The sequence below is a fragment of the Ambystoma mexicanum genome, chromosome 1q (genome assembly GCF_040938575.1).
Source record: "Ambystoma mexicanum isolate Mex_15411 chromosome 1q, UKY_AmexF1_1, whole genome shotgun sequence".
NCBI lineage: Eukaryota > Metazoa > Chordata > Amphibia > Caudata > Ambystomatidae > Ambystoma > Ambystoma mexicanum.
The window spans coordinates 1,352,969,316-1,352,995,659 of record NC_090922.1 but is presented as its reverse complement, the minus strand read 5'-3'; the positions used below and the strand labels follow the sequence as shown (position 1 = coordinate 1,352,995,659).

At 47.5% G+C, this 26,344-nt stretch overlaps 1 protein-coding gene across 1 annotated transcript in view; it reads right to left on the bottom strand.

The window, feature by feature from the left end:
• FAF1 (Fas associated factor 1) overlaps positions 1-26,344 on the bottom strand; it is a 2,829,503-nt gene that overhangs the window by 1,275,470 nt on the left and 1,527,689 nt on the right. The window contains exon 13 of the mRNA XM_069642220.1: positions 3,191-3,345. Within this exon, the coding sequence (XP_069498321.1) occupies positions 3,191-3,345 (155 nt within the window). The remainder of the gene's footprint in view (positions 1-3,190; positions 3,346-26,344) is intronic.

Sequence of the window (26,344 nt, the reverse complement as noted above, 5' to 3'; positions counted from 1 at the left end):
TCGAAGAAAGCACGCAAGACAAAATAGCAATGGACATTTAAAAAATAACCTGAAAGAGGAAATTCTTCAATACATATGCTGGCAAAGCATAAAAGATGTTCACCTATTAAACCCAGCAATCTGTAGTGAAATATTCCATGGAAAACACAATACCAATATGAAACAAGTGCTTGTGGTCTTGAGGGTAAGCGTCTGCACTGGGAACATGACAACCCGAGTAAAATCCTGGCATCCAAATACTTGAGCAAGCTTACAAACTTAAAAAAAAAAAAAAAAAAAGGGGGGTTGCATCCGCCCTCTGATAAAAAGTTATGCTGTCCACCCACATGTTCCCTTTACTGATGCCCTGAAAAGCAACCACACTAAGGGGAAAATAACTCCATCAGTGTCCAGGATTGCAAACTCTCTTTCCACATCATGGGCAAATGCGCATGACTTACTTGCCCTCTCATCATTTTCCCCTCCTCAGCCCCCAGGTCTGTCTTTTAACAATACTCTGCTTTATAAAACTAACTTAAAAAGTACGCATACCATAGTGTCAATTCAGAAAAATGGCAACAAATTGTCTGGGAACGCAGATATTTCAAGGACTGACAGTAGCATGGTTTAAAAAAACAATAATGCGGATGCCCTGTGTTATGTGATATTTAAAACTTTGAGAATATTTTTAGGCAATGCACAATGACCCAAAAGATAAATCTGCCGCATCCCTAGCAAAAGAATTAGCAGACTTAGGTTTCTCCCAAGGAGTACTCGCACCCACCCACGCAAAAGGTCACACCCTCGACTGGGTCATGGAGCACAACTGTGCAACCACCATTATATCTAACACCGCCTTTCCTTGGACAGATCACACTTGTATTGAATTCCTTATCCCCTCCACCCCTAGCTACAAACCTCGCACCCACGCACCACCTGCCACAACTAGAAGCTCTAAAAAACTTCACGCTAACAACCTCCGACCTTACCTCAAAAACCCCTGCCTAGCTCCTCCTTTCTCGCAGGATCCTAATGTGCCAACAGCGATCTTTAACGATTCGCTTACCAATGCCATAAACTTGATAGCCCCACTTGAGAGCAAGAAAGAAAAAATTCCTTGTAACTCTTGGTTCTCAGACGAGCTCCAATTGCTCCGCGCACAAAAGCGCCAGTCACAAAAAAACTGGCAAGCAGATCCTAGTGACCTTAATAAGAGCCTCTTCAAACAGATAGCTCTCCAATATAAAAAAAGCCATCATAGCAGCTAAATCCAACTCCCTTAATGAGGGGATTTCAAACGCCAACTCGCAAGCCAAAGAGATATTCACAATTTTCAATGAACGAGTCAAACCCCCGGCTACTACAGATGAGATAATTAAAGACAAAGCTTGGTATGCTAGCATCCAATCCACTTTGCTCAACAAAATTAACCTCCTCCAAAATAAAATTCACAACCACTGTAAAGCTCTCCCGAAACACAAGCTCAACCCCCCTCAACACAAGTGAATAATAGCATAAACAAACATGCCCAATTCACTTTCAGAGACACTACCGAATCAGAGGTCCTTGAACTCATCAAAATACTCAAACCATCCCTCTGCAAAGCAGACAGCTGCCCCCCTAATATCATCAAGGAATGTGCAAACGACCTAGCACCCTGCATCACCGCGTTCATCAATGCATCTTTCAAAACAGGATCGGTACCAAACAGCCTCAAGCAAGCATGGGCTCGCCCCCTTCTAAAAAAAAGCCCCACTCGACCCAGCACAGCCTAATAACTATAGGCCTATAAACGGCAGTTCTTTTCCTTCTGAAAATCTTGGACAAGGCAGCTCACAACCAGATCCAATCCTACATAGAAAAACTCCATACTAGGCAAAAGGCAATCTGGCTTCCGTACAGGGCATGGAACAGAATCCGCCTTGTTAGACCTAAAGAATAAAATATCACAGATTATGGATAAAGGGAAACCTGCCCTGCTCCTCCTTCTCGATCTATCAGCAGCATTTGATCTGGTAGATCACAAAACACTAACCACCCATCTCACTCAAGCAGCTAATTTCTCTAATCAAGCAGCATCCTGGTTCACGTCCTTCCTTGAAGACAGAGCCGTGAAGGTCTTCTCCAACATAGCAAATGCCGACCCCACCACCATAAACTGTGGCGTTCCCCAAGGATCATGCACAGCTCCCACTCTTTACAATCTTTTCACTAAACCCCTATTCGACCTACTTGACTCTATGGGTGTGGCATATACCAACTATGCAGACGACACAAGTACTCTTACCACTATCCGGCTTCTATCACCAAGATGTCATTGCCCTTCACAATATCTATGCTACTATCGAAGCATGGATGGCGATCAAGGGCCTTTGTCTCAACGGAGATAAGACTGAAATACTTATCCTCGGCCAGAAAAACACCCTAGCTAAACTAAACCCCCAGTACACCAATTTCAACAGACAACCACCATCACTGTCTCATCCTCTGTAAAAACATTAGGCGTACACATTGAGGCAAACAGCATCAGATCAGGCTAATCAGCCCAACTGGCACGCGGACGCGGGAGGACCAGCCACCAGCCCTATTCAGAGCTCATCTTACCACTCTACTTGACCTGAAAAAGACTTAGGTCGAAACGCGCGTCGGCTGTTTGCACTCACCAATGGGTTAATGACTGTCGTTATCTGCCACTATGATGTTTCAGTTTTACCATTTGGAATTGCAAAAGCAATAATAAAGCAATAAGTTTTAAGCACAAGGAAGATTGTTCTGATCTGACCATGAACCTATATCTAAACATAATTGCTACATGCCTGGGCCATTGATGCCCCCCAGCGCCCATCATTATCCGCAGTTTGTCATCCCACTAACCATTCAGCCATTTGGGGATCTGGAGTTGGTCCCTCAGACGAACAAGGAGTGAGGCTGCAGGTTGACTTACCAAGTGGTTCTAAAGAAAGGTGCGCTGTAGGTAGGGATTCCCAACCCAGATAACTCCAACCAATTGCAACACTTTTACAATACCTAATGCAGCTCCCAGAGATGCATACAATCGGAAGTTGGAATTTTAATTCAAAATGCAATCGCGTAAAGAACTCAAAAACACAACATTCCTGAGGTGATATGATGAAGGTTAAAAAAGTAGATTCATGAATTTGTTTATCTTTAATGCATTATTTGTAATAACTTAAATATCGGAAATAATTACCTTGCTCGGTTTGATTCTTTGGTCATGTCCCACGCCCAGGTGATAAAGTTCTGGCTCAGATAAGATACGATTGACTCGGCACAAAGCATTTGTGAGCAGAAAACGTTTGCTAAAACACTTTCATCATGGTGAAGATATATAGCAAGAAGCTTTCTCTGAAAATAAGAACATTCTTCTGTTAATATAGTCCTGTTTAAGAGTTACAAACTCAAGAATGAAAGGAAATAGTTGCTGTATAATAGTTAAAGATATGTCCTGCATCGATATTCCATGATCAGAACTTCAGTTGGGGTACAACATCGATTACTCTTAATGTTCCATTGCACAATATACTGAAAATCATGCATCAGACGTCTAATTAAATCATGCAGTTCACCGTGACCACTGCTCTTTCATCTCCTTGAGACAAGATAAACAGCAACTGAACCAATAAATCTTTACAAAGCACTTAGGTAAAAGTGCATGCTATAGCTCAGATGCACTACATAAAGAAGGCATTTCACGACCCTCAACAGTGGTTACTGCTAGTAATACTCATTCTAGCAAAGTAAAATGCAGAATAAATGTTTAACAATGGACACCCACACATTTTAAGCATTGCAAATATTTTAACAAACAAATATGTTGTTTTAACTTTGAGATTAGCGCATATGTTAGTTTACACCAGTATTTAGGCTTATACAGCTACATTGGATGTATAAAGCTCCTTTGCCATTTCACACCCTTGAGGCAGGAAGGATGATCTCTGGTGATCGCCGATGTACTGGACTTTGGCAGGGATGTCAATGTATCAGTCTGCATGAGAGGTGAAGTTCAAAGTCTTCGCTTCGTAAGATGGTCAGATATCTACATGTTTGTAAGGTGAGCAGTGGAGTGAACCCTGAGGTTGGGTGGCGGAAGACCTCCACACTGCCTGCCTAGCTGAGGTTTGTGGCAGTCACCTAGGCACATTCCTCTTGAGTGCATGATGTTTACCTAGTATGTCTAGGGCATGATATGGTCTATGTCTCTTGTAATGGTGAGTGCATAGTCCTTCCACCATGAGCAAGGCTGTTGATTATCTGGAGGCTGGTGTTTTAGCATATGAAGATCATTGACAGATGTTTACAATTAGCAGTACCCAGAAGAAATGGTGAAATATCACATCAACAAACATTTAACATGTGCTTCGAGCAAAAAAGTTGAGTTCTCCTGCTCGTTTCAGCTCCTTTGCTAAACCTGGCGACCACTAAAACCGGCCAAAAAGTGATGGGATCCCATGCATTTCACAACCTATATCATGAAATGGAAAGGATATTGAATATCCTTGTATTTACAAAGCAAATCAAATACAATTTAGCCAAAAACAAAATGGTATTAAAAAAAACCTGGAAATCTTTTTTTTTTTTAAATAGAAAACTCAGCACAAGTCAGAATCCAATAGAGTTAAAACATGTTACAGATAGCCTCAAGAGCACACCAACTTCCAAAAGACTGTACTACTATCCGACACTACTCCAGACATCCTAATACCTAGGATGGGCACTAGAGATCCGTAACCATTGCTATTTTTGAGCGGACTGGCTAGTAGACAAGACATGAATGCAACAGGTTTAGCTCCCATACTTCCTGCAGGGTCTTCTAGGTGAATCCTGAACTGGGGTACCACAATGAGAATGTTATCAAGAAGTGAAGACTCCCAATCACTCAGGTCCCACTTGGTCTTTGTCCCCGCCCTGATATTATTTCCTCTCTTCCTCCCACTCTCTTCTGGCTTTCCCTTTGTATTCCTCTATGTCCCACAGATGTTCCTCTGTCCACTACTACTCACTCTTAGGTTTACCACACATAAATCCCCTCGCTTCTACACTCTCACCCTCCTCAAAACTTTAAGGTGATTTAACAGGCTTTGGTTGATTTACTTATGTATGATATTATTGAATATAGTGCATTGAATTTATGTATCCCTTCTTTTCCTTTGAAACACAGTTTGGAATTTTGGACATAAAGAACCCCTGATGAAGAGCAGATACGCTGTACCACATTAAAAAGAAAAATCTTTTTTTTATGAAAGTTGACTGTCTGAATTTTCTAATGAAGATTTGTAAAATTTAAATTGCCCATCTAAAAATGACATTTTTGCCACTAAAAAGGTAGAAATCATTTTTTAAAAGCGCATGGCATATAGCGGTTTGGCTGTATTTCAGCCATAGACAGTGTGCAGGGGACGGGAGTTCCCACTTTTTTGCTTCACTTTCCACATCGGCCCACAGCAATACCTCTGGCATCATCAGAAATAGAAGCCCCCAAAGTGCCTTCCCATTTACCCCAGGAGTCCCCGCCTACTCCGTCGACTTATCAATTATTCTAGCGTATAACCTGGAGAAAATCTTAGACCGAGTTCCCAAACTGGTCACTTCATGCCGTATCGGTGCAAGCAGGGGCTCTGTAGGAAAACCAGCGAACCTGCTTTTCAGCTCACTGCTTAGCCTAAAATATATGACTATGTCAAGCAGCTATACCTCGCCCTTCACATTCAATTCTTCCACAGTCAAGAACTGCCACTCCGGGAACAGACCACGTCAGCATGTGAGTCCCAGTTTGTCCATGTATTGAGTGAAATCTCCTTCCCTGGTCAATGGGAGCCCCGGAACGAACTTGATAGGAAGGAGTGGGCAGTATAGAAACTCGCTCTGAGTACTTACTTCAATACGCCGCCATACCCCGCAAGTAAGCTCAACCATATTCCGTGACACAATGCGGCGAGGTGAGAATCACTGCCCTCAGAATCGATGGAGCCACTATCACCCATTCGATCTGAACATGCGCCTTGTTTGGGACCGAGTCGTACCAGTGTGCTAAGAATGAGGCCTGCACTGCCACCCAGTAGGAAACGGGACCAGGGAGCCAGAGGCCCCCTCTATCTAGTGGAGCCACAAGTTTGCTCCAGCGCACCCAGACCTGCTTCCCCTGCCATAAGAGATTGTTATTAAGGCTTTCAGTGTTTTAGAAAAAGCAGATGGGACCACCATGGGTACCTTGAAAAAGAAATACAGACAACATTACAATTTTTAACGCTATCCTAGTGTGTAGGGATGGAGACCAGTGCATCCATCTCCCAGCGGTCTCTCTTCCCGGTAAAGCACTTTTGGGGGCCGAGCTACGTGCATTCCCAAATACCGTGTGTAATCCATGTGCCATTGGAAATTGAACCCATCTTGGAACCTCTTGGTTCCGTTAATTAACAGCACGGACTTGGATGGATATACAATGAGCCCTGAGAAACACCCAAAATACAAAATATCAGTCATGACTGGTGCTAAATTTCTCTTGGGGTCTCTTATAAACAAAATCAGATCATCCGTATAAAGTGAGATCACGAGTTTGTGCATGAACAACTATACCCCTCTGTCAATGTGCTTGGATCGAACTAGCTCCACAGCAAGTGCAGGGGGAAAGCGGGCACCCCTGCTGTGTAACACTACCCATCCTTCGTATAACTGTAAGAATGTATGGGGTGACCAGGGAAAGGCGTGCTGAGGCTTTAATGTAAGGAATGTAAGCTATTCAAGTGGTGACTGCTGCGGTTAATATGGAACTTTAGGTTACCCCAACCTAAATTTAATCATGAAAACAAACTGTTGTTCCATAAACGTGCACTGTCACATGACACTTTACAAAGAGTGCAATCAAGTCGGATATCCTTGAAGTTTCAATCCATGAATGATACAGTATTTGCCGACACGTGTTTCGACCGATGTTGGTCTTTTTCAAGGCAAAATTAGAAATCTGTATTGGACATTTTGGTTAAAAACGAAAATTAACATTCGTTAATGTCATAATTAGATGAAAAACAATAAAGTTAAAGCCATATCATTGGCCAATGGTATTCACACAGACCCCATTACATAGATGGGTCATAAACAGAAATAATGCTATCAATGATGATAAATGGATAATAGAAACTTAAATGAGAGGGGAAGAAGAGAAGGAAGAATGAAGGAAAAAGTGGGGAGAGAGAGAGAAGACAAAAATTATCAAACAAATTGTTGAAACAATGTTGTTCATACTTGTGTCACCAGTTTAAGGATATGTTCTACTTGGCCCAGGTGTTTCTTTATGGTGTCACTTAAAATGCATCATCCACCACCATATACAAAACCATTTTTTGTCACGAGTGAATGAAGTCCGATATCAACTTAAATCTGATATAAATGTTATTCAAATATCATGAGTCCTTAAACTCATTGGTATTGGAGCTAAACATTAATTGAACATTAAATGCCTCCATATCAGTGCTTGACCAGATGTCGATATTCCCTCTTAAAAACCTGGAAAAGGCCTATATGAGGGGAGATAAGGTGGGATGGACCAATGCAAGGGCTGTATTTCATTTCTTAAAATCACAAATTGCTCAATGATATCTTGTCATGATGGAATCAAGATTATCAATACTGACTGACCACACCGTTTGTTATTATTCGTCATTATGAAAGATCAGAGTTCAATCTCCTACGGTACCCATGCAAGTGCCACTGGCATAATGTCCAAACACCATTGTGGGAGTTAAACGCCACAGTCGGGATTGCAGGCGTGCTGTGATGCGTATTAGTGCAATGAGTTAAACCAATGTGCGTTTAAAAAGACCCCCATTCAGATGCTGAATATTATTACCTCATTAGGTTGTAATTCCTCTTGAATAGGATGTGATGAGTAGACTGACTTTATTGTGTCTACTGCTGCAAAGAGACCAATGAAAGTAATGCTCAAGTAATCTAGAAAGTGTCTGTTAACAAATAAATAAATGGATGTACAGAGAGGACTGAAATAGTCACATGCCCCAGTTAGAGTACCTTGAAAGTCGTGGCAGACGCTACATGTATGACCCAGCCAATCGTAAGGCTCTTCACAGAATACGTTTCAAAATGTAGAGTCCTATATAATTCTTGGATTCAACGCACCTGTGTTGATAAGGAACAAGTTACTTACCTGTAACTGTTGTTCTCCAGCATGGGTCTGGCATGGATTCACATGCTCATGAATATTCCCCGTCGTCAGGCTGGGAATCCTCGGTAAAGAAAAAACCAGTATCAGTTTCGTTTCTGATCTGTCTTTCGTAGTAATAACCAATCACTGGTCTCTGCGTCATACTGACCACAGCCAATGACTGCCCTCTACCTAAGCACCGCCTCTGGCAGCCATCTTCAGATTTGGAAGCACGTGAAGTGGCAGTATGACCAAGTGAAGAGCCGCAGAGGGGTAGGCGGGAGGGTTCGCATGTGAATCCATGCCAGACCCATGCTGGAGAACAACAGTTACAGGTAAGTAACTTGTTCCTTCTCCAGCATGGGGTCTGGCATGGATTCACATGCTCATGAATAAAGAATACATAGCAGTACACACATGCACAACCACGGGAGGTGGCAAAGGCTCAACATTAAGCATCACATCAACTCAACATTAAGCATCTTACCTCCTCACCAGGCTCACCTCAGGCGAACAGGTTGCGCAGCACTGCTTGGCCGACCCTGGACTCCTCCCTGGAATCCCGGTCGACGCAGTAGAATTTCGTGAAGGTGTGCGTCGACCTCCACGTAGCAGCCCTGCATATGTCCAGCAGGGGCACACCAGATAGGAACGCCGTGGTAGCTGCGATCGCTCTGGTGGAATGGGCTCTCGGACGGCCAGGCAGCGGTCGGTTTGCCAACCGGTGACAGTACATGATACAGCCGGAGAGCCATCTGGAGATGGAAGCCTTCGAGAGAGCCTTCCCCTGATTGACAGGTCCAAAGTTCACAAAGAGTTGTGACGTCTTCCGAAAACCTTTCGTGCGGTCCACGTAGAACTTCAGCGCTCTAGCTACATCCAGCGAGTGCAAAGTCCTCTCAGCCGGCGACGAAGGCGACGGGAAGAACACAGGTAACACCAAGGGTTCGTTGAGATGAAAGTCCGACGGTACCTTGGGCATGAAGGAGGGGTGCGTCCTGAGCACTACCCTCGTGTCGTGGAAAGTCAAGTACGGTGCCTTGCAGGAAAGGGCCTGGATCTCTCCCACTCGTCGTGCGGAGGTGATGGCCACGAGAAAAGCTGTTTTCCACGATAGAAACTTCAACGGGGCCGAGTGCAGAGGCTCGAACGGAGGTCCCATGAGTTTGGTCAGTACCACGTTGAGCTCCCACGCCGGGGCCGGAGCCTTCACCGGCGGGAACGATCTGAACAGTCCCTTCATGAACTCTTTCACCAGACGATGAGACCACAAGGACGTCCTGCCCGTGGTTCTGGTGTATCGGGAGATCGCAGCAAGATGAATCTTGATGGACGCGTGTGCCAGACCAGCTTTGGCCAGCGTCAGCAGGTACGGCAGCACTTGGGGAGCCGTAATCCGAAGAGGGTTAATCTTCTGTGCGTGGCACCAGACAGAGAACCTCTTCCATTTGTGTCCGTAGCATTTAAGAGTCGAGGACGCCCTGGCCTTTGCAAGAACCTCTCTGCAGTCGGCCGGTATGTCGTATCCTCCAAACTCTAGCGCTGCAGGAGCCAGGCCTGCAAGTTCAGCGACTTCGGGTCGTGGTGGAGGATGGCGCCTCCTTCCCTGGAGAGTAGATCCGCGTCCGCCGGCAGCTTGATTGGCGGGGACGCCGACAAGTCCAGAAGGTCCGGGAACCATATCTGCCTCGGCCACGCAGGTGCGACGAGGATCATCCTGCACCGTGACCTCTTGAGCTGGTTGACGAGCCGGATTAGCAGAGGCAAGGGAGGGAACGCGTAGAGGAACAGGCCCTCCCAGGGGAACGAGAAAGCATCGCCCATGCTCCTCGTCTGGGGAAACCTGCTGGCGAACCTCCGGCACTTGGTGTTCGTCGCCGTCGCGAACAGGTCGATCTGGGGTGTGCCCCACCGTCGGAAGAGGCGATCCACCAGATCCTGCCGTAGTTCCCACTCGTGGCACGAGCGCAGCTCCCTGCTGAGTGAGTCGGCGATGGTGTTTTTTATCCCTGCCAGATGAAACGGCACCAGAAGAATCCCTTGGGCGACGGCCCAATGCCACAGGTCCTGCGCCTCCTTGGACAGCGCTGGGGACCTGGTTCCGCCCTGTTTCCTGATGTAAAACATGGTGGTGGTGTTGTCGGTGAAGATCCTCACCACCTTGCCCTTGAGGGACGGAAGGAAGGACCTGAGGGCCCAAAACACTGCACGGAGCTCCAGGACGTTGATATGCAGGGACTTCTCCGTCGGGAGCCAGAGTCCCCTTGCGTGCAGATTTTCGGTGTGCGCTCCCCACCCTTCTAGGGAGGCATCCGTGGTCACAGTCACCTGGTGGGCTGGGGTCTGGAAGTCCATGCCCGCCGTCAGATGCGCGCGGGTGCCCCACCACCGTATCGCTCGTCGGAAACTCTCGTCGAGCTTGATCCTTTCCTCGAAGCTGCCCGTCGTCTGGATCCAGCGCGCATCCAGGAACTCTTGCAACGGGCGCATCCGGAGCCTGCACATGGGAATGAGGTAGATGCAGGAAGACATCATCCCGAGGAGGGACTTGATGGACCTCACCTTGGCCGCGTCGGCCACCAACATCCGTTGCACCTTGCCCAAGATGGTCCTGGTCCTCTCCTCCGACGGGGAGGCCAGAAGGGACACTGTGTCGAGCCTCGCTCCCAGAAACAGTGCGACTTGCGCGGGCACCAGGTGGGATTTGGCGTAGTTCACGGAGAATCCCAGGTCCGTGAGGAGTTGGACGGTCCTTGCCGTGTGGACCACGGCGAGCTCCCTCGTCTTGGCGCGGATGAGCCAGTCGTCCAGGTAGGGGTAGACGTGAATCCCCTCGCGGCGCAGCTGCGCCGCCACCGGTGCGAGGCACTTGGTGAAAACCCTGGGTGCCGACCGCAGTCCGAAGGGAAGGGCTTTGAACTGGTAATGACGCCCTTGGACCACGAATCTGAGGAATTTTCGGTGCCCCTTTAGGATGGGAATGTGGAAGTAGGCATCCTCCAAATCCAACGACGATAGGAAGTCTCCTTCCTCCAGCTGACCCAGGACGTGCTGGAGGGTGACCATCCGGAACTTCTGCGCCTTGATGAACTTGTTCAGGCGTCGCAGGTCCAGGATGGGGCGCCATCCTCCCGTCTTCTTCTTCACGAGGAAGTAACGCGAGTAGACTCCGGAGCCCCGAAGCCTCTTTGGGACGAGTTCGATGGCGCCCTTCCTGAGCATCGCCTTTACCTCCAGGAGAAGTTGAGGGACGTGAAGTTCTTTCCTGGCCACGGGGGGGACGCGCGGGCACCTTCTTTGAAACTCGAGCGCGTGGCCCCGGGCCAGGGCGTCCAGCACCCAACGGTCGGTGGAGATGGACTCCCACACGCTGACGAAGCCCGCCAGCCGGCCTCCCACCGGGGTGCTTCGGTGGGGGCCCGACCCCACGGCCGGTTCAATCCTGCTTGGACGCGGCCTTGCCGCCTTGGCCCCCTTGGCGACGACGGCGGGGGCCGCCAGACTTGCCTCGTCCTCTGTAGGCCTCTTGCGACGACGAGCGGGCCGCTTGACGGTAGGAAGCGAAACCGCCGCCGGAACCTTTGGAGGCGCCCTTGCCTCCGCCGCTCCGAAAGGGCGTCCGCCGTTGCTGCAGCACTCCAAGGGCCCGGGCCGTCTCCGTATCCGCCTTGATGGCCTGAAGGGAATCGTCCACTGTCTTCCCAAACAGGTTGTTCCCGTCGAAGGGCATGTCCAGGACCCTGTTCTGGACGTCCTGCCGAAAGTCCGTCGCCTTGAGCCATCCGCGCCGTCGAAGGCAAACGCCGTTGCCCATCTGGCGGAACCCAGTGTCGGCGATGTCCGTCGCCACGGTGATGGCGTGGTCCGAGGCCACCTCACCTTCCTGCAGGATCTCAAGGGCCTCCGCCCTCTTGTCGTCCGGCAGAAAATCCAGCAGGGGAGCTATCTTGTACCAGAGTTCCCTGTCGTAGCGGGCCACGATAGCCAAGGCGTTGGCCGCTTTAATCGTCGTCGCCGCCGACGAGATGACTCTGCGTCCCATGGCATCCAATTTCTTTCCCTCGCCGTCCGGCGGGGAAGTCGACGTGGAGGCCGCACCCCCCCCCGCTTTCTTCCTGGCTGCCGCGGAGACGACGGAGTCCGGGGTAGGCTGCGCCCGGAGGCATAGGGGGGCCGAGTCCGGGACCCGGTACTTTTTCTCGTACCGGTCTCTTTTCGCTGGCGTCGTGGAAGGGTTCTTGAGGAGGGAAAGGCCCTCATCCCAAATGTCGTCCAACAGAGGCACTGCGAGGACCGTCTTCCTCTTGGTCTCGCGCCGTTGGTAAAGGAAGCCTTCCTTTTTCTTCTCCTCAGGGCAGAGTTGGAAAAGCTCGGATGCCCTGGCGATCATTGAGTGGAACGATCCAATCTCGTCGGGCGGAGAAGCCCTGGGGGGAGGCGACGACGGAAAATCCTCGTCGTATGCCTCGTCGTCCGTACCCGTCGCTGCCGTGTCAGTCCCCGTATCATCCCCTCGGGTGGACGGGGAGGAGGGCTGGATGGGGCGCGATGGTTGAAAAGGAGGCGGTGGATGGATCCTTCTTTTCTTGGTAGGGGGAACACCAGAAGGTCCCGGTTCTGGATCCCCCGACGGGAGAGGTTCCTCCGTCGGTAACGGTAGTCTCGTCCTTATCTCGGAGCATAAGGACTGTATAGCCAACAAAATGGCCGCTGAGTTGTCCTGCGGCGCTGGCAGAGGGGAATCCGACGGGCGAGCAGGGGCCCCGTCGGTATCCTCGACGATGTCGTCGTCGTCACCTGCGTCGGGGCCCATTCCGACGGGCTGGTCTTGTTCCACGCCTAGGCCGTGGCTTAAGACCTCGATCAGTTCCTCTTCTGAGGTTGAGGCCGAATCTCCGACGACGCCCTGCCCCCCCTTCTTCCCCACGGAGGGTTTCACGGGGGTCCTATCGATGGGCACGAAAGAAGACTCCCTCCGAGGAGGCAGGGAGATTCTGGGCCCCGAGGCCGCCACCACTGGTGCAGCCTCCACAGGCTGGGCCAGGGCCGCCGCGACCGTTTCGATAGAGGGCTTGGTCGAATGGATCAAGGCCTTCACCACCTTAGGTGCGCTCACCGCCTTATCCTTGAGGGAGGGGGCACTGCCACGCTCCTCCTCTGCCTTAGAGCTCGACCGGGGTCTCTCCAGGAGCTTCGCCGGGTGCTCGGCCTTCCTCTTACCCGACCCAGAGCGTTGGCTCGTGGTTGATGGTGCCGGGGAGGGTGCGCCCTGCCTGGCGCCCGTAGAGCCCGACCGTTCGGCGCTCCCGGTGCCAGCGGACTCGCGGTGCTTGGCCTTATGTTGGGCCCCCGTCGCCGGGGCGCCCTCAAAGGTCTTAGAAGACCGCTCAGATTTCTTCTTCTTCTCGCCAGACGGGCTCTTACCCTCCAGCCAGCTGGCGAGACGTTGATGGCGGTCCTTCATGGTCCGTTCCGACATGTTGCCGCAAAACGCACAGTCCTTCTCCACGTGCGTCTTGTCCCCATGAAGGCAGTAAAGGCAGAAAGAGTGTTCGTCCTCCTTGAAGACGTTCTGCAGCTGGCATCCAGGGCAGGCCCTGAACAGCTTTCCGGGCGTCGAGCTTCCCTTCTCCTGGGCCATCTCCGAGACCGGGCCTGAGAAGCTTCTGGAGTCCTCCGAAGTGTAGCTCGACGAAATCTTCACCCTTGAGGGGCACAGATGAATCCGACACGGGTCCCCGTTGATCGGATGTAGGATCGGTGGAGCTTGAGGCTCTTTTGACCGAAAGAATCGAAGTTTTTGTGAAAAAGCGCGAAAAAATAGCACTAACGCTCGAGAGCAATAGCACGAGGATCCCAACACATGAACGTGCGGTAAAAATCTGAAGATGGCTGCCAGAGGCGGTGCTTAGGTAGAGGGCAGTCATTGGCTGTGGTCAGTATGACGCAGAGACCAGTGATTGGTTATTACTACGAAAGACAGATCAGAAACGAAACTGATACTGGTTTTTTCTTTACCGAGGATTCCCAGCCTGACGACGGGGAATATTCATGAGCATGTGAATCCATGCCAGACCCCATGCTGGAGAAACAAGCATGCGTATTGAGTAACATAAGGCACGTTCAGATTTGCTTGAAAATAATTACATGCACGTGTTTAAAAATTGCTTCCTGCGAATTTACCCAATATACTTCAATGGTTGTCCATGTGAGCGTCCTGCAATGTTGTGGTGAGCTTTGCTCACGTCCAAAGTACCCCTGCCGTTTAAGCAGTATTGAACAGGTCAGGTGATCGGACCCGACAGGGCAGCACACTGCTTCCATATGGGAGGGTGGGTTAATTGCATCATAGTCACGTGTTTTATAAGTTTAACATGTTACTAGTTTGAAATTAGGTAAATCAAACTGTCAGTTATATGTTCAGTTATAATCACGTACTAGAGTTAATGATAGAAATAAATACATAACGCATACTGCTTCCAAATGGGAGTGAGGGTTAATTAGTTTGTAGATACGTGTTCTATGAATTTTAGATGTTACCATTTGTGATTTAATAAATGGAACTGATGATTGAATGTCAAATAATAAACAAATATCATCATTGGATAATGAGTGTTAATTTGTGCGTATCAATGTAACGTCAGGTTGGGCTACATCAATAATTGATCTGGAAATAAAATTAGTGAATTTGCATCGTTTTAACATTAGTAACGTCAATCCTGAGATTAAAAAAAAAGTAAGGGATTATTCTGCATCCATAACGTCCTCTCGGTATGTCTGATGTTGATGTATTCTGTGCCGTTTAGATAGATTTGACATTCTAAGTTGTTTCTCTAAATAACGCTGAGTAGAACAGGATTAATTATGGTTGCCTGAGGTATTTGCAATAATTACCAGGCTCCAATTGACCTGTGCCGTTATGAATGCCTATGCATTGGTCACCACACCTAATGTCCCCATTCATTTGCCCACCTCTCATCTTGGATTACTACCATTTATTCCCTAGGTGTTCCAATTATAACGACAAAACAGACCTTGACAAGAGAAATGTGGAAACATAACAGAGAAAGAATGACGTAAATTAGATAAAAGCCACAGGTCCAAACATAAGGAACCTCATAGGTTTGAGTAGATAATATACCAAGGCCATGGGAAAATACCCTTCACAAAAATACATTCAACTTGCGTTCACTATTTAAACCAAGAGCAGTACATCTCAATTTGCATATCATTCATGCCTCATGACATAGATGTAATTGGCGATCGCCTCGTCTGATATTGGGCACGTGCCTGTTGTAAACCTGCAAAGCGGACATTTTTCTTGATTGCGAGTTGTTGGGTTTTGCCAATGCACTGCAAGTGGTCATTTCGGATCTCGGCTGTTGAGGTTAGACAGGTGTTCACATATCCCGATACGTAACTCATGTGCATTGCTTCCGATATATACTATGCTACAAAAACACACTATAGTATATAAAATATATTTAGATTTACAATTGATGAAGTCATACATTTGTATTTGCAGTCCGCCGTGGCATGTAAAGAGCGTTGTTGGTGTGAGAGTAAATTGGCAAAATTACAATTCCCACACTTATGAAAGCCAGATAGCGGGTTTCTCAACCAATTAGTGTTGGTCAGAGTCTTTGGCTTAAGGAACGAGGATGTGTGGGATATATTGACCCATTCAACAGCATTGCCCCACATCACTAAGCTACATTTGTGCTGCGCTGGCTCCTGTGCGCACCAGGAGCTCAAAACTGCATTTGGCAACAACAACAAAAATGGCTGCACCATCCTGCCAAGCACACTTAAGGCAAAATGGAACAAGGGGACACACCGATAAAGTATGCCAGTGCGTTCTGAAACCTATAAATGGAATCAAGTGAAAAGGAAAGCCTTCCATTGCTGCAAAAGCCACAAATCCCCTTCAAAATGAAACATTTTTACCATTCAAAAATGCTGCTTTGATGCTAATTCCATCTGTTAATTCTGAAACCACTGTGATTCAAAAGGCCCCGTCATGTCCGGGATAGTTTACTGTGCTTCACCAAAACTAGGCATAATTCCTGAGTGACAGACCCAGTCAAACCAACTCTCAGTGAAATCAATAAGCAACTTCACTTTCACTCGCACGAGAACACGCGTTTATTTCATTCCAAATGTCTCCAGGCTCAGCAGTTCAAAGAGACTTTAACTCTCTGAGCCAGGTCAAGTGTAAATGTAGCTATACTTTAGATAAAAATCCTGCATTCAAGAAAATTACTACAGCTGCAAAGACAGTGTGGGCATCTGAGGGAGCTGCCAAACCGAATTTAAAGAAAGAAATGCTAGCAGTTTTAAAACATGTGGAAAAATGGGCTGACTGAAGAAAAAATTGGCCCGTTTAACCTTTTAACTGCCATGGGTATTTCCCCCCTCAGTGCAAAGGCCTTTTTTGGTGATTTCAGTATGTGGCCATTCAATGCCTTGTAACGTTTTTGTTAAACAAGATATCTCGGCCAAATTTGGCTCCTTTTTTCCCATATGTAGGCGGTCGTAACGCCACCCAGGAATCCTAGGTTGCTGTAGGGGGGTGAGAGAAAAGCAGAAAGGGCGAACATTTTGGGTTTTTTCAAAAAATGCCAATAAAATGATGTACAAGGAAGCTTGTGGTTTTTTCCTTGTAAGAGCTAGGAACAAATGGCTTGCTGTGCTGAATTCCAATTTCCTGGCTTTCAAGAACAGATTGAGTGGAAACGAAAAAACATTATTTTGATGTGGTTATCAATCGTTTTGTGAGAGGTAGGCAATTTTGGCCATTTTGGACGGAATGGAAGAAAAGGGTAGGACAGCCCAATTGGAGGACAGAAAGGCATATATTTCTGAGAAGTAGACAAAATTCCAAGTTTGGAAAGGGGTGATTTGCATAGGTCAGGCAACAACTAGGTAGGGGAAAATGCCATAGATTTGGGAAAAAGCGGGAAAATGACTGAAAAAAAGGTATGTGTTGGACATGGTTAACTTGGTGCGGCAATGGCTTCTGTGAATTTTGAGAAAAGCAATGCTCTGCTACATTCCCCTGACTCTTGCAGTTAGGAAAGTACACATTTCTTGTAGTCTTTTACAAAACAAGCAATACCACAAGCCAAACACTGAGCCATGGTACACAGGAGTTTTATGCTCACAGCCTGAACAGACGCACTTAATTGTGTAAATCGGGAAAACCAATGTGATGAGGAACGGCAAGCATACATTTTTTGAAAGAGCACAGGCAGACCTTTTCAAGGGTAGGTGACTTGTGCAGGTTACAAAAGTGTATGGTGCCTAAAGCAGCGACTGAATGTAGGTCACATTTGGGAAATGAAAGGGTTGTGTGACAAAGAGCACCAGCAAATGGGTCAAAACGTTATGAAAACCACACAAACACAACAAATGTTATACCTTGTTGCGTTCCCACAGGTGTCCCGATGAAAACTGTACCTCACATGTATGGGTGCACCTACCTGTGCGCCAAGGGAAAAGCCTAAAACACAAGTAACCCCAAGTCTGTTTTCAAACCTGAATTTCACACTCTCTGCAGACGGGCACACCATACAGATTTGGGCCTAGGGTGTCCAAGCCACCAAGTAAAATTGGCAACCCCATGCATTTCCGAAAAGAGGATACCCGTGGGAATCCGCAGAGGGCTGAATTGCGCAAATTGGCCCAGAATTTATTATCCAGAAGCCCTGGCAAAGTCCGAAATGTGGGGAAAAAAAATGCATTTTCCACACATTTCACTCTGCTCACCTATCGAAACACGCCACCAACACCACATGGCCGACCGTCCCGCCTTCCCACAGGAGTCCCGATGAAACCGGTACCTCATGTGTGGGTGCACCTACCTGGGCACCAAGGAGAAAGCCTAAAACACAGGTAACCCCAAGTCTGTTCACACTCTCTGCAGACGGGCACACCATACAGATTTGGGCCTAGGGTGTCCAAGCCACCAAGTAAAATTGGCAACCCCATGCATTTCTGAAAAGAGGATACCCGTGGGAATCCGCAGAGGTATGACTTGCGCAAATCGCCCCAGAATGTATTACCCAGAAACCCCAGCAAAGTCTGAAATGTGCCAAAAAAACCCACATTTTTTCACTGTCAGCGGTTCGGTGTAAAACATTCTGGTCCGCTTCGCTCAAGTTGGACCTCTAGATTCCCACTGGTGCCCTCTTAGAAATGCATGGGGTTCCCAGTTTTCCTTGATGGCTTGGACACCCTATGCCCAAATCTGTAGGTTATCTCCCCAAACCCTTTTGTGGTTACCAGTGGGTTAGCCTTTTCCCTTTGCGGCTAGATTGGTGAACCCACACATGTGAGGTACCGTTTCCGTTGTGCCACCTGTGGGAACTCGGGAAGGTATGATGTCTGTTGTTGGCGGCGTGTTTCGGTGGGTGAGCAGAGTGAAATGTCTGGAAATTTAGTTTTTTACCCCCAAATTTAGACTTTGCCGGGGGTTCTGGGTAGTAGATTCTGGGCTGATTTGCGCAAGTCAGACCTCTGTGCATTCCCACTGGTGTCCTCTTTTGGGAAATGCATGGGGTTCACCGTTTACCTTGCTGGCCTCGACACCCTAGGCCCAAATCTCTACGTTGCCCACATGAACAAAATGTGCTGTGATCGAAAGCATTGGGGTTACCAGCGGATTACCCTTTTCCTTTTTCACCCCCGGTAGGTGCACCCACACATGTGAGGTACCGTTTTTGTCGGGACACCTGTGGGGGCACGCGAGAAGGTATGACATCTGTTGTTGACGATGTGTTTCGGTGAGTGGACACAGGGAAATGTCTCTGAAATTGGCTGGAAATTAAGACAATTCTCAGACATTTCGCTCTGGCCACCCACCGAAACACACCGCCAACACCACATGGCCTACTTTCCCGCGTCCCCACACGTGTCCCGATTAAAACGGTACCTCACATGTGTGGGTGCACCTACCGGAAGCGAAAAAGGAAAAAAAAGCGTAACCCAGTGGTAACCCCAAGCCTTTCGCCACTGCCCATTTTGTTCATGTGAGCACCCTACAGATTTGGGCCTAGGGTGTCCAAGCCAGCAAGGGAAAAAGGGATTCCCATTCCATCATCCAGCGGCAAGGGAATAGGGCAGGAGCCCCCCCCCCACAGAAGCCAGATTCCAGATGCAGCCTCTGTAGCACGGGCACACGGAGCAAGGCCTGCCGACCTTGTCTCCACGGAGTGCCTGACCCGCGAATGTCGGGCGCATCGCGACACCACAACGAGGCCGCACTTTGCTTTTTTTTTTGGATCCGACATCCGCCGGCAGGCGGAAACGCCGGCCACAACGAAGGCCATACAAAGGCCTGTGTTGGGTCCAAGACCCCCATTCCATCATCCAGCGGCAAGGGAGTAGGGCAGGAGCCCTCCCCCCGCACCCACAAAAGCCAGATTCCAGCTGCAGCCTCTGTAGCGCAGGCACACGGAGCAAGGCCTGCCTGACCTTGTCTCCACGGAGTGCCTGACCTGCGAATGTCGGGCGCATTGCGGCGCCATAACGAGGCCACACTTTGCTTTTTTTTTTTGATCCGACATCCGCCGGCAGGCGGAAACGCCGGCCACAACGAAGGCCATACAAAGGCCTGTTCTTCACCTGTTCCGAGCAGTCTGAGCCTGGGCCAGAGACGCTGCCCCTCACCAGCTCCATCTTGAAAACCTTCTCAACAATATTACCACAAACGTATAACTGCCTAGGGCATCCGTTGCATCCTGCATCTACCTGAGGCGGCATTGATGTTCCAACACAACCATGCACCTGTATATCCATTTGGCCATGTGAGTAATCTGCCACTCTGCCATACCTGCCCCTCGTTGCTATGTCATGGCTGAAGGCCTCCCACACGCCTGATATTTTGATGTACGTCTTGTATTCTTGGCGCCACCTGCATACATGACCCTACTTGTCCCAAACTTAGGCGCCACTTAATGTAGCCGATGCACTATTCAGGACTTAGTTGCTACCACACTGCATCATGTGCTGCACTTGATCTGTGTTGTGCCCTATGATCGCTATTAGACCTCACTTGATTTGTACTGTGCCCTGGTCGCTAATAGACCTCATTTGACCTGTGTTGTGCCCTATGGTCGCTAATAGACCTCATTTGACCTGTGTTGTGCCTTATGGTCGCTAATAGACCTCATTTGACCTGTGTTGTGCCCTATGGTCGCTAATAGACCTCATTTGACCTGTGTTGTGCCTTATGGTCGCTAATAGACCTCATTTGATTTGTGTTGTGCCTTATGGTCGCTAATAGACCTCATTTGATTTGTGTTGTGCCTTATGGTCGCTAATAGACCTCATTTGACCTGTGCTGTGCCCTATGGTCGCTAATAGACCTCATTTGACCTGTGTTGTGCCCTATGGTCGCTAATAGACCTCATTTGACCTGTGTTGTGCCTTATGGTCGCTAATAGACCGCATTTGATTTGTGTTGTGCCTTACCTGTAGTTACTACGGCACTCTTGCTAATAACTTATCAACTTCACTGCCCCCATCATCTGAGCCAAGCCACCTACTATGGCTACCCTCCTCCCGTTGCTCCGCGCCCACACAACCACACCACTTTACCCAGACCTACTATCTCCAACAGAATGGATAAACAGATTCGCCCGCCCACCTTCACCATGCATACCCTGTCCCACACCCCTTAGAAATACAAGATTAGGTTCTCGCCTTGTTGTACCCACCACCACATGCCTGAACGTAGCCCCACTGACCATGACTAGAAACGATAGACTCAGCTATCGTACTAATTTTGCCACAAAGCTCAATAGAATGCTCACCAATCAGACTACGCACCCTAAGCAGCCTACCTCACCTTCTGAACTCCCACCTAGTCACAACCCTTCTATACCGCACTCGCCACCACACACGAAAACTAACCCTCCACAGACCACTATCAAGGGAGCCCTTATCAACGCTCGCTCACTGGTTGCCCACGCTACTGATGTTGCCGACATTATTTCCACTAACCACCTAGACTTTATCGCCATCACGGAGACATAGCTCCACCCAGCAGCCGGTCCCACAATAGCTCTAGCCACTCCAGTCAACTACATCATCCAAGCTGACAGGAAAAATGGAATAGGCGGAGGAATAGCAATTGTTGCAAAATCCACACTAAACATCAGAGAAGTAACCAGCACAACCCTACCTTCAGCCGAACTTCTATCCGTCAAACTCCCATTATCTGACACACAAACTATCCTGCTCCATATTATATACAGACCCCCAGGACCCCCCTCTACCTCTGAAGAGGATATCTCTCTCCTACTCACTACCAATTTGAAACCGAAATCCCAAATCATCATTCTGGGAGATTTCAACTTGGGGCTTAAAGGATAGTTCCGGGACTTTTTTTTATTGTTCCTACGGTTCGGCCATGTGTTTTTAAGCATAAATCGGTAGATCGTAGAAAGCTTTCCTATGGACCTTACCCGACTTTTCGTCCATTAACGCACTCGAAATCAGCCGCCATTTTGTGATAATCCTATCATTTCCCCCCATCGACCTGGCTCACCTGCGTTTGCGGCACTAAATCATAACCCCCGCCCCTGAAACAGACTTTATCAAAACATTCATATTCCCCGCCTCTATCCGTGACGTGACTGTGCTGCGTAGGCAAACGCGCCCAGGCGTCTTCTACGCGACTCCACACAGAACCCAGAAACCAACACAGATCAGCTCACAACACAGCGCGCCACAATTCGGAATATGAAACTGTACTTTTAAATCAAACCGCAAGATTGTAAATTTGGTAAATTACATTTATTTGACATCAAATGTTTAGAGAATATTCAGCGATTTGCATTTTTCTTTGCTCTCGATCCAAAATAGTTTGTCTTGAGGCAAGCGATGTTCGTGTGCAGTACACAGGGTGTTGGTTTACGTTAAAATAAGCTCTTCGGTCGCACTGATAATCGCATGGCTGTTCCAACAACGAGGCACTAGGCCACCACAACGGTATGTATGTTGCATCTAGCCATTAGTACCGTGCAAGGGCATACTTGTACTTGGCGATCGTCCCATAAAATGGTCAGGGTGGTAACGTTGTTCACGCGGAAAAGCAACTGGCGGTTGTAAAAGCCATCCGCCGGTGTCTGGTACTCGTGACACATACAATAATGAAGGATGTACCCGTTTTAAAAACATAAAAAATTAAATTAGTCTCACCATCAGATCTTTATTAAAATTATTCATTTTATATATTAGGTCGGGAAATTATTTCATAGCTAGGACAGTGCAACTGGGTATTATACGTCATTTCCAGTAACCCACCCTCCCTCCTCCGCCTTTTTCAGAGCCGCCTGAGCGCCAGTGGACCACTTCGTCACTGATATGATATAATATGGCATTTGCAACGCGCCTATACACAAGTGTTTCAAGGCGTGGCGAGGCGGGGGGGGGGAACAAGGAGAAGACAGACAACGATCCTACTAGGCCAGGTGTCATTCAGATCGCGCAAGTGCAGGGGTAGGGGGAAGGTAAAAGTGCAAGGGGAAGGGGAAGGGGAGGGGGGAAGTGGAGTACAAGGTAAGTAGCATAAAATAATAAATACATAGGGCCAGCTGGTGGCGAGTGCAAGGTAAGTGCAGAACAAGTGCTGGGAAGGGGGGGGCTGTAGGATACTGAGACAGTCCCCCAGTGCAGGGGTTGACAGGGAGGCAGTGTAGGTGGAGAGTGGAAGGGCCCAGGACCGAGGTCGCAGACAGTGGACCAGTTGTAGCAGGGGAGAGGGAGAGAGAAAGAAGAAGCAAAGAGGAAGGTTTTGAGGTGCTTCCGTAAAAGGAGATGGTTCTCCTCAAGATAGTGCGCGGTACAAAACAATATGCCACATAGAACGAACAAGTACAACTTAACCCGTCTTTAAAGCTACTGTATAGTAATTAAATTGCGGTATAAACTCATCTAAAGAGTTACTTGCATTATATTTGCATTTTCCATTGTGTCTGTGCGTAGGGCAGCCCCGAAATACCACTCCTTCTATGCCGACGTTATTTCTTCTAATGAACGAACATTAAATGGCTTTCGTTTTTGAATTTCTATTCATTATCGTTTACGTTATTGCACCACACCCCCAAAAAGAAGTCTTTCGGGATGGTCCCGGCCTGTCAAGGTCAAATAACAATAGAACCTTATACTGAGTCGTGGGCCATTCCGGCACCCGAGCAAAAAATCAAAGCAGCTGACCTTCACTTTGAATGAGCACACATTCCTAGTTAGCTACATTCAGTGTAAGGCCATCTCACAGGACTTGAAATTTACACTCCATCTTTGCATTTTGTCTGCGTGCATTTGCAGCCCCAGAGAACCATAAATACGGAGACATTCTATATTTTTTGAAAAATGATTTATATTACTGTTTGGTTTAATTTAATGCGCAAATGAACAAGGTTGGATAGACACATTGCATGTACACTGAGCAATCACTTTTATTTACACAATACATAGCTACACATATTCAATGGGCCTGCGACATGAGGAGACTCCAGAGCAAAGTTACAGGTGACACCCGGGTGGTTCGCACAACTGCACGGTGAAGGGAGGGGCAACGGTGGAGAGACACATTGCATGTACACTGAGCAATCACTTTTATTTACACATTACATAGATACACATATTCAATGGGCCTGCAACATGAGGAGACTCGAGAGAACAGACAATCAAATTACAATCATTTAAACCGTGATGTGTATTTCTCAATGAGCTCTGCTTTAAGTGGACATGGAACAGAGGCAATGTTGGGTGGCAATGCAGTTGTCCCCTGCACAGGTTCGTTCACAACTCCATGTATGTGCCTATCTAGGACATCAACAATAAGTCTCTCAAACTCATATTGCATATCCTGAAACACTGGTTTGATCACCCATTGTTTACTTCTTTTAGTGAAGGCCTTATTGTAGCGAAGCGTCCCTAAAGTTCCGGTCGTCCTACTTTGTTGACGGCCAACATTATGGTTATGTGCCAAGACCGCTAGAAGAGTCCGATTTATCATGCCCTCCATGCCAAAATGCAATCGTTTTGGCCTGTACTTTAGGCACATATTGTGGAACACCTCCAAATCTCCTGTGTGGCAGAATTCCGTGAGTCCCCTCAAATCTCTTGTTATAGTTTTATCAAATACAATCTTTTCAATGGCTTTGTGAGTGGGTGATGAAGGTATCAACCACTTCTTCCGTGCCTCCTCTGTGGACAAATGGCCATGTTCACAATTGTGGAAATGTTGGTTTGTGGTCCATGAGTGAACGTTGCTACAGTGTAACATTACTGACCGCCATTTTTCCATTAGAATTTCCAACGACCCTCCACATGTTTTTGAGCTCCACCAAAGATGGTTGCTGATTGACTTGGACCACTGTGAAATACCTTGCATATCTTTTTTTTTACCTGCAGCCAACATTTTTTTATTGATTGTTTTTGCAAGATGCCATACGTCAAATTGGTGATTTATATTTTTGTACTCTTCTCTCATTGTCTTGGCAATTGAAACGTGTCTGTCCGTGGCTATCAGGTCGATCACCATTCCCCACGATTGTAGTTCTTGCAATGATGCTACAAAGCCAACTTTCTCCATGGCCACTGAGGATGTACTTTGTGACACCTGCACGACCACCAAACTCACAATTTTCTTACTTTCCATGTCCTGAAAGTGGTAGGTGCAGTACTTGGCTGAAAATCCTGGGCTGTCGCACTGTCCATCACCGGCTAGCCTGAACCGTTTGCCCGCGAATGTACTATCAATAGACATTTTTTCCATTCTCCAAGCTTCGCTAATGGCTGGAAATAGATAATCGATTTGGTATTTGTAGAACTGAGTTTTCGCAATGAAATGGATTCCCACAAACTGAAAGAAAGACTCTAACTTGAACCACTAAAAAGTGTGGCCGCTGCACAAAGTAGATTGCCTGCTGGCAGTTGCCCCAGCATGGGTTGTGCAGACCATGAGAAAGGATATTTTGTACAGGTGGCATGTATTTTAAGGTTAGTGCCTCGAATTGCACGAGTCACATTAATCAATGGCTCCCCACATACTTCCCCACCAACCGAATGCCCACATTTCATCCTAATAATAATATCAATCAAACAACTATCGAATACAACGAATTTGGCCTCTTTCCTTATACTGTCACTCTGCATCCCAGCTGGTTCGGCCTGTAACGTTGAGGACATGTCACTCACATGAAAGGTAGAATCTCTGATATCGTCTTCCGCTATGTTCAGTGATATTGATGGTGTTTCATTGTCGTCCACTTCATTCTCTTCCATTGCAACATCTGTTCCTTCTCCGGCGATGGGTGAATAAAACAATTTCTTCAACTTTCTCGCGGTCTTAGTTTTTGCGGGTGTGGATTCTGTGAATTGATCTCCGACTGCATCCGAACTACCAGGAGGACATTCACTATCAATGGCTGGTGGTGGTATAGCTCTGTTGTCAATCACTTCATATTCTTCCCATTGGCACGATGCATCTCCAGTCTCAAGTCCCTGCCAAAAGGTTTGACAAGCAACATCTCTCGTTCGCTTCACTGTCTGTGTAGATCTAGTTAGTACACCCGCTCGCAACTAGAGGACAGATTGGAAAAGGGATGTTCAGTTTAAACACAACTTACAGTATTGAACTATTAACAGTGAAAAACATAATATAGTGACCAGGACACTAACCTTCTTTTGCTTTCTTTTCTTTGAAACTTTCTTGCCTCGAACTTCAACATCAGGACGCTGTTGCTCCGACTCGTGTGTGCATGTCTCCACTTCCTCTTGCGCTGCAACGACTATATTTTCATGATAAGCACATCCATCACGCACTGACGCTCCATCGACTCCCTGAAACATAGAACTTTCATTAGTATGTATAATAATATTGAAAACACAAAATGTACTTGGGGACCAATACCCACGTACATCTCATTAGCAAAACACGAATGAACGCATTGTGTAGAACATTCAAACGACAATTATTCACGCATTGTTGATCTAGTTAGATGGAACTGTCAAGATCCATACCTCGGGCTCCGCATAGACTTCCATTGATGATATTATTGAAGAGGACGCTTTTTTGTTAAAAAGAACATAAACTTTGTGCAGGCGTCAACGGCTCATCTAAATAGACCTGCACAAATGATCAGTTGTCTAAAATAAGTAATGGATATCTAAATA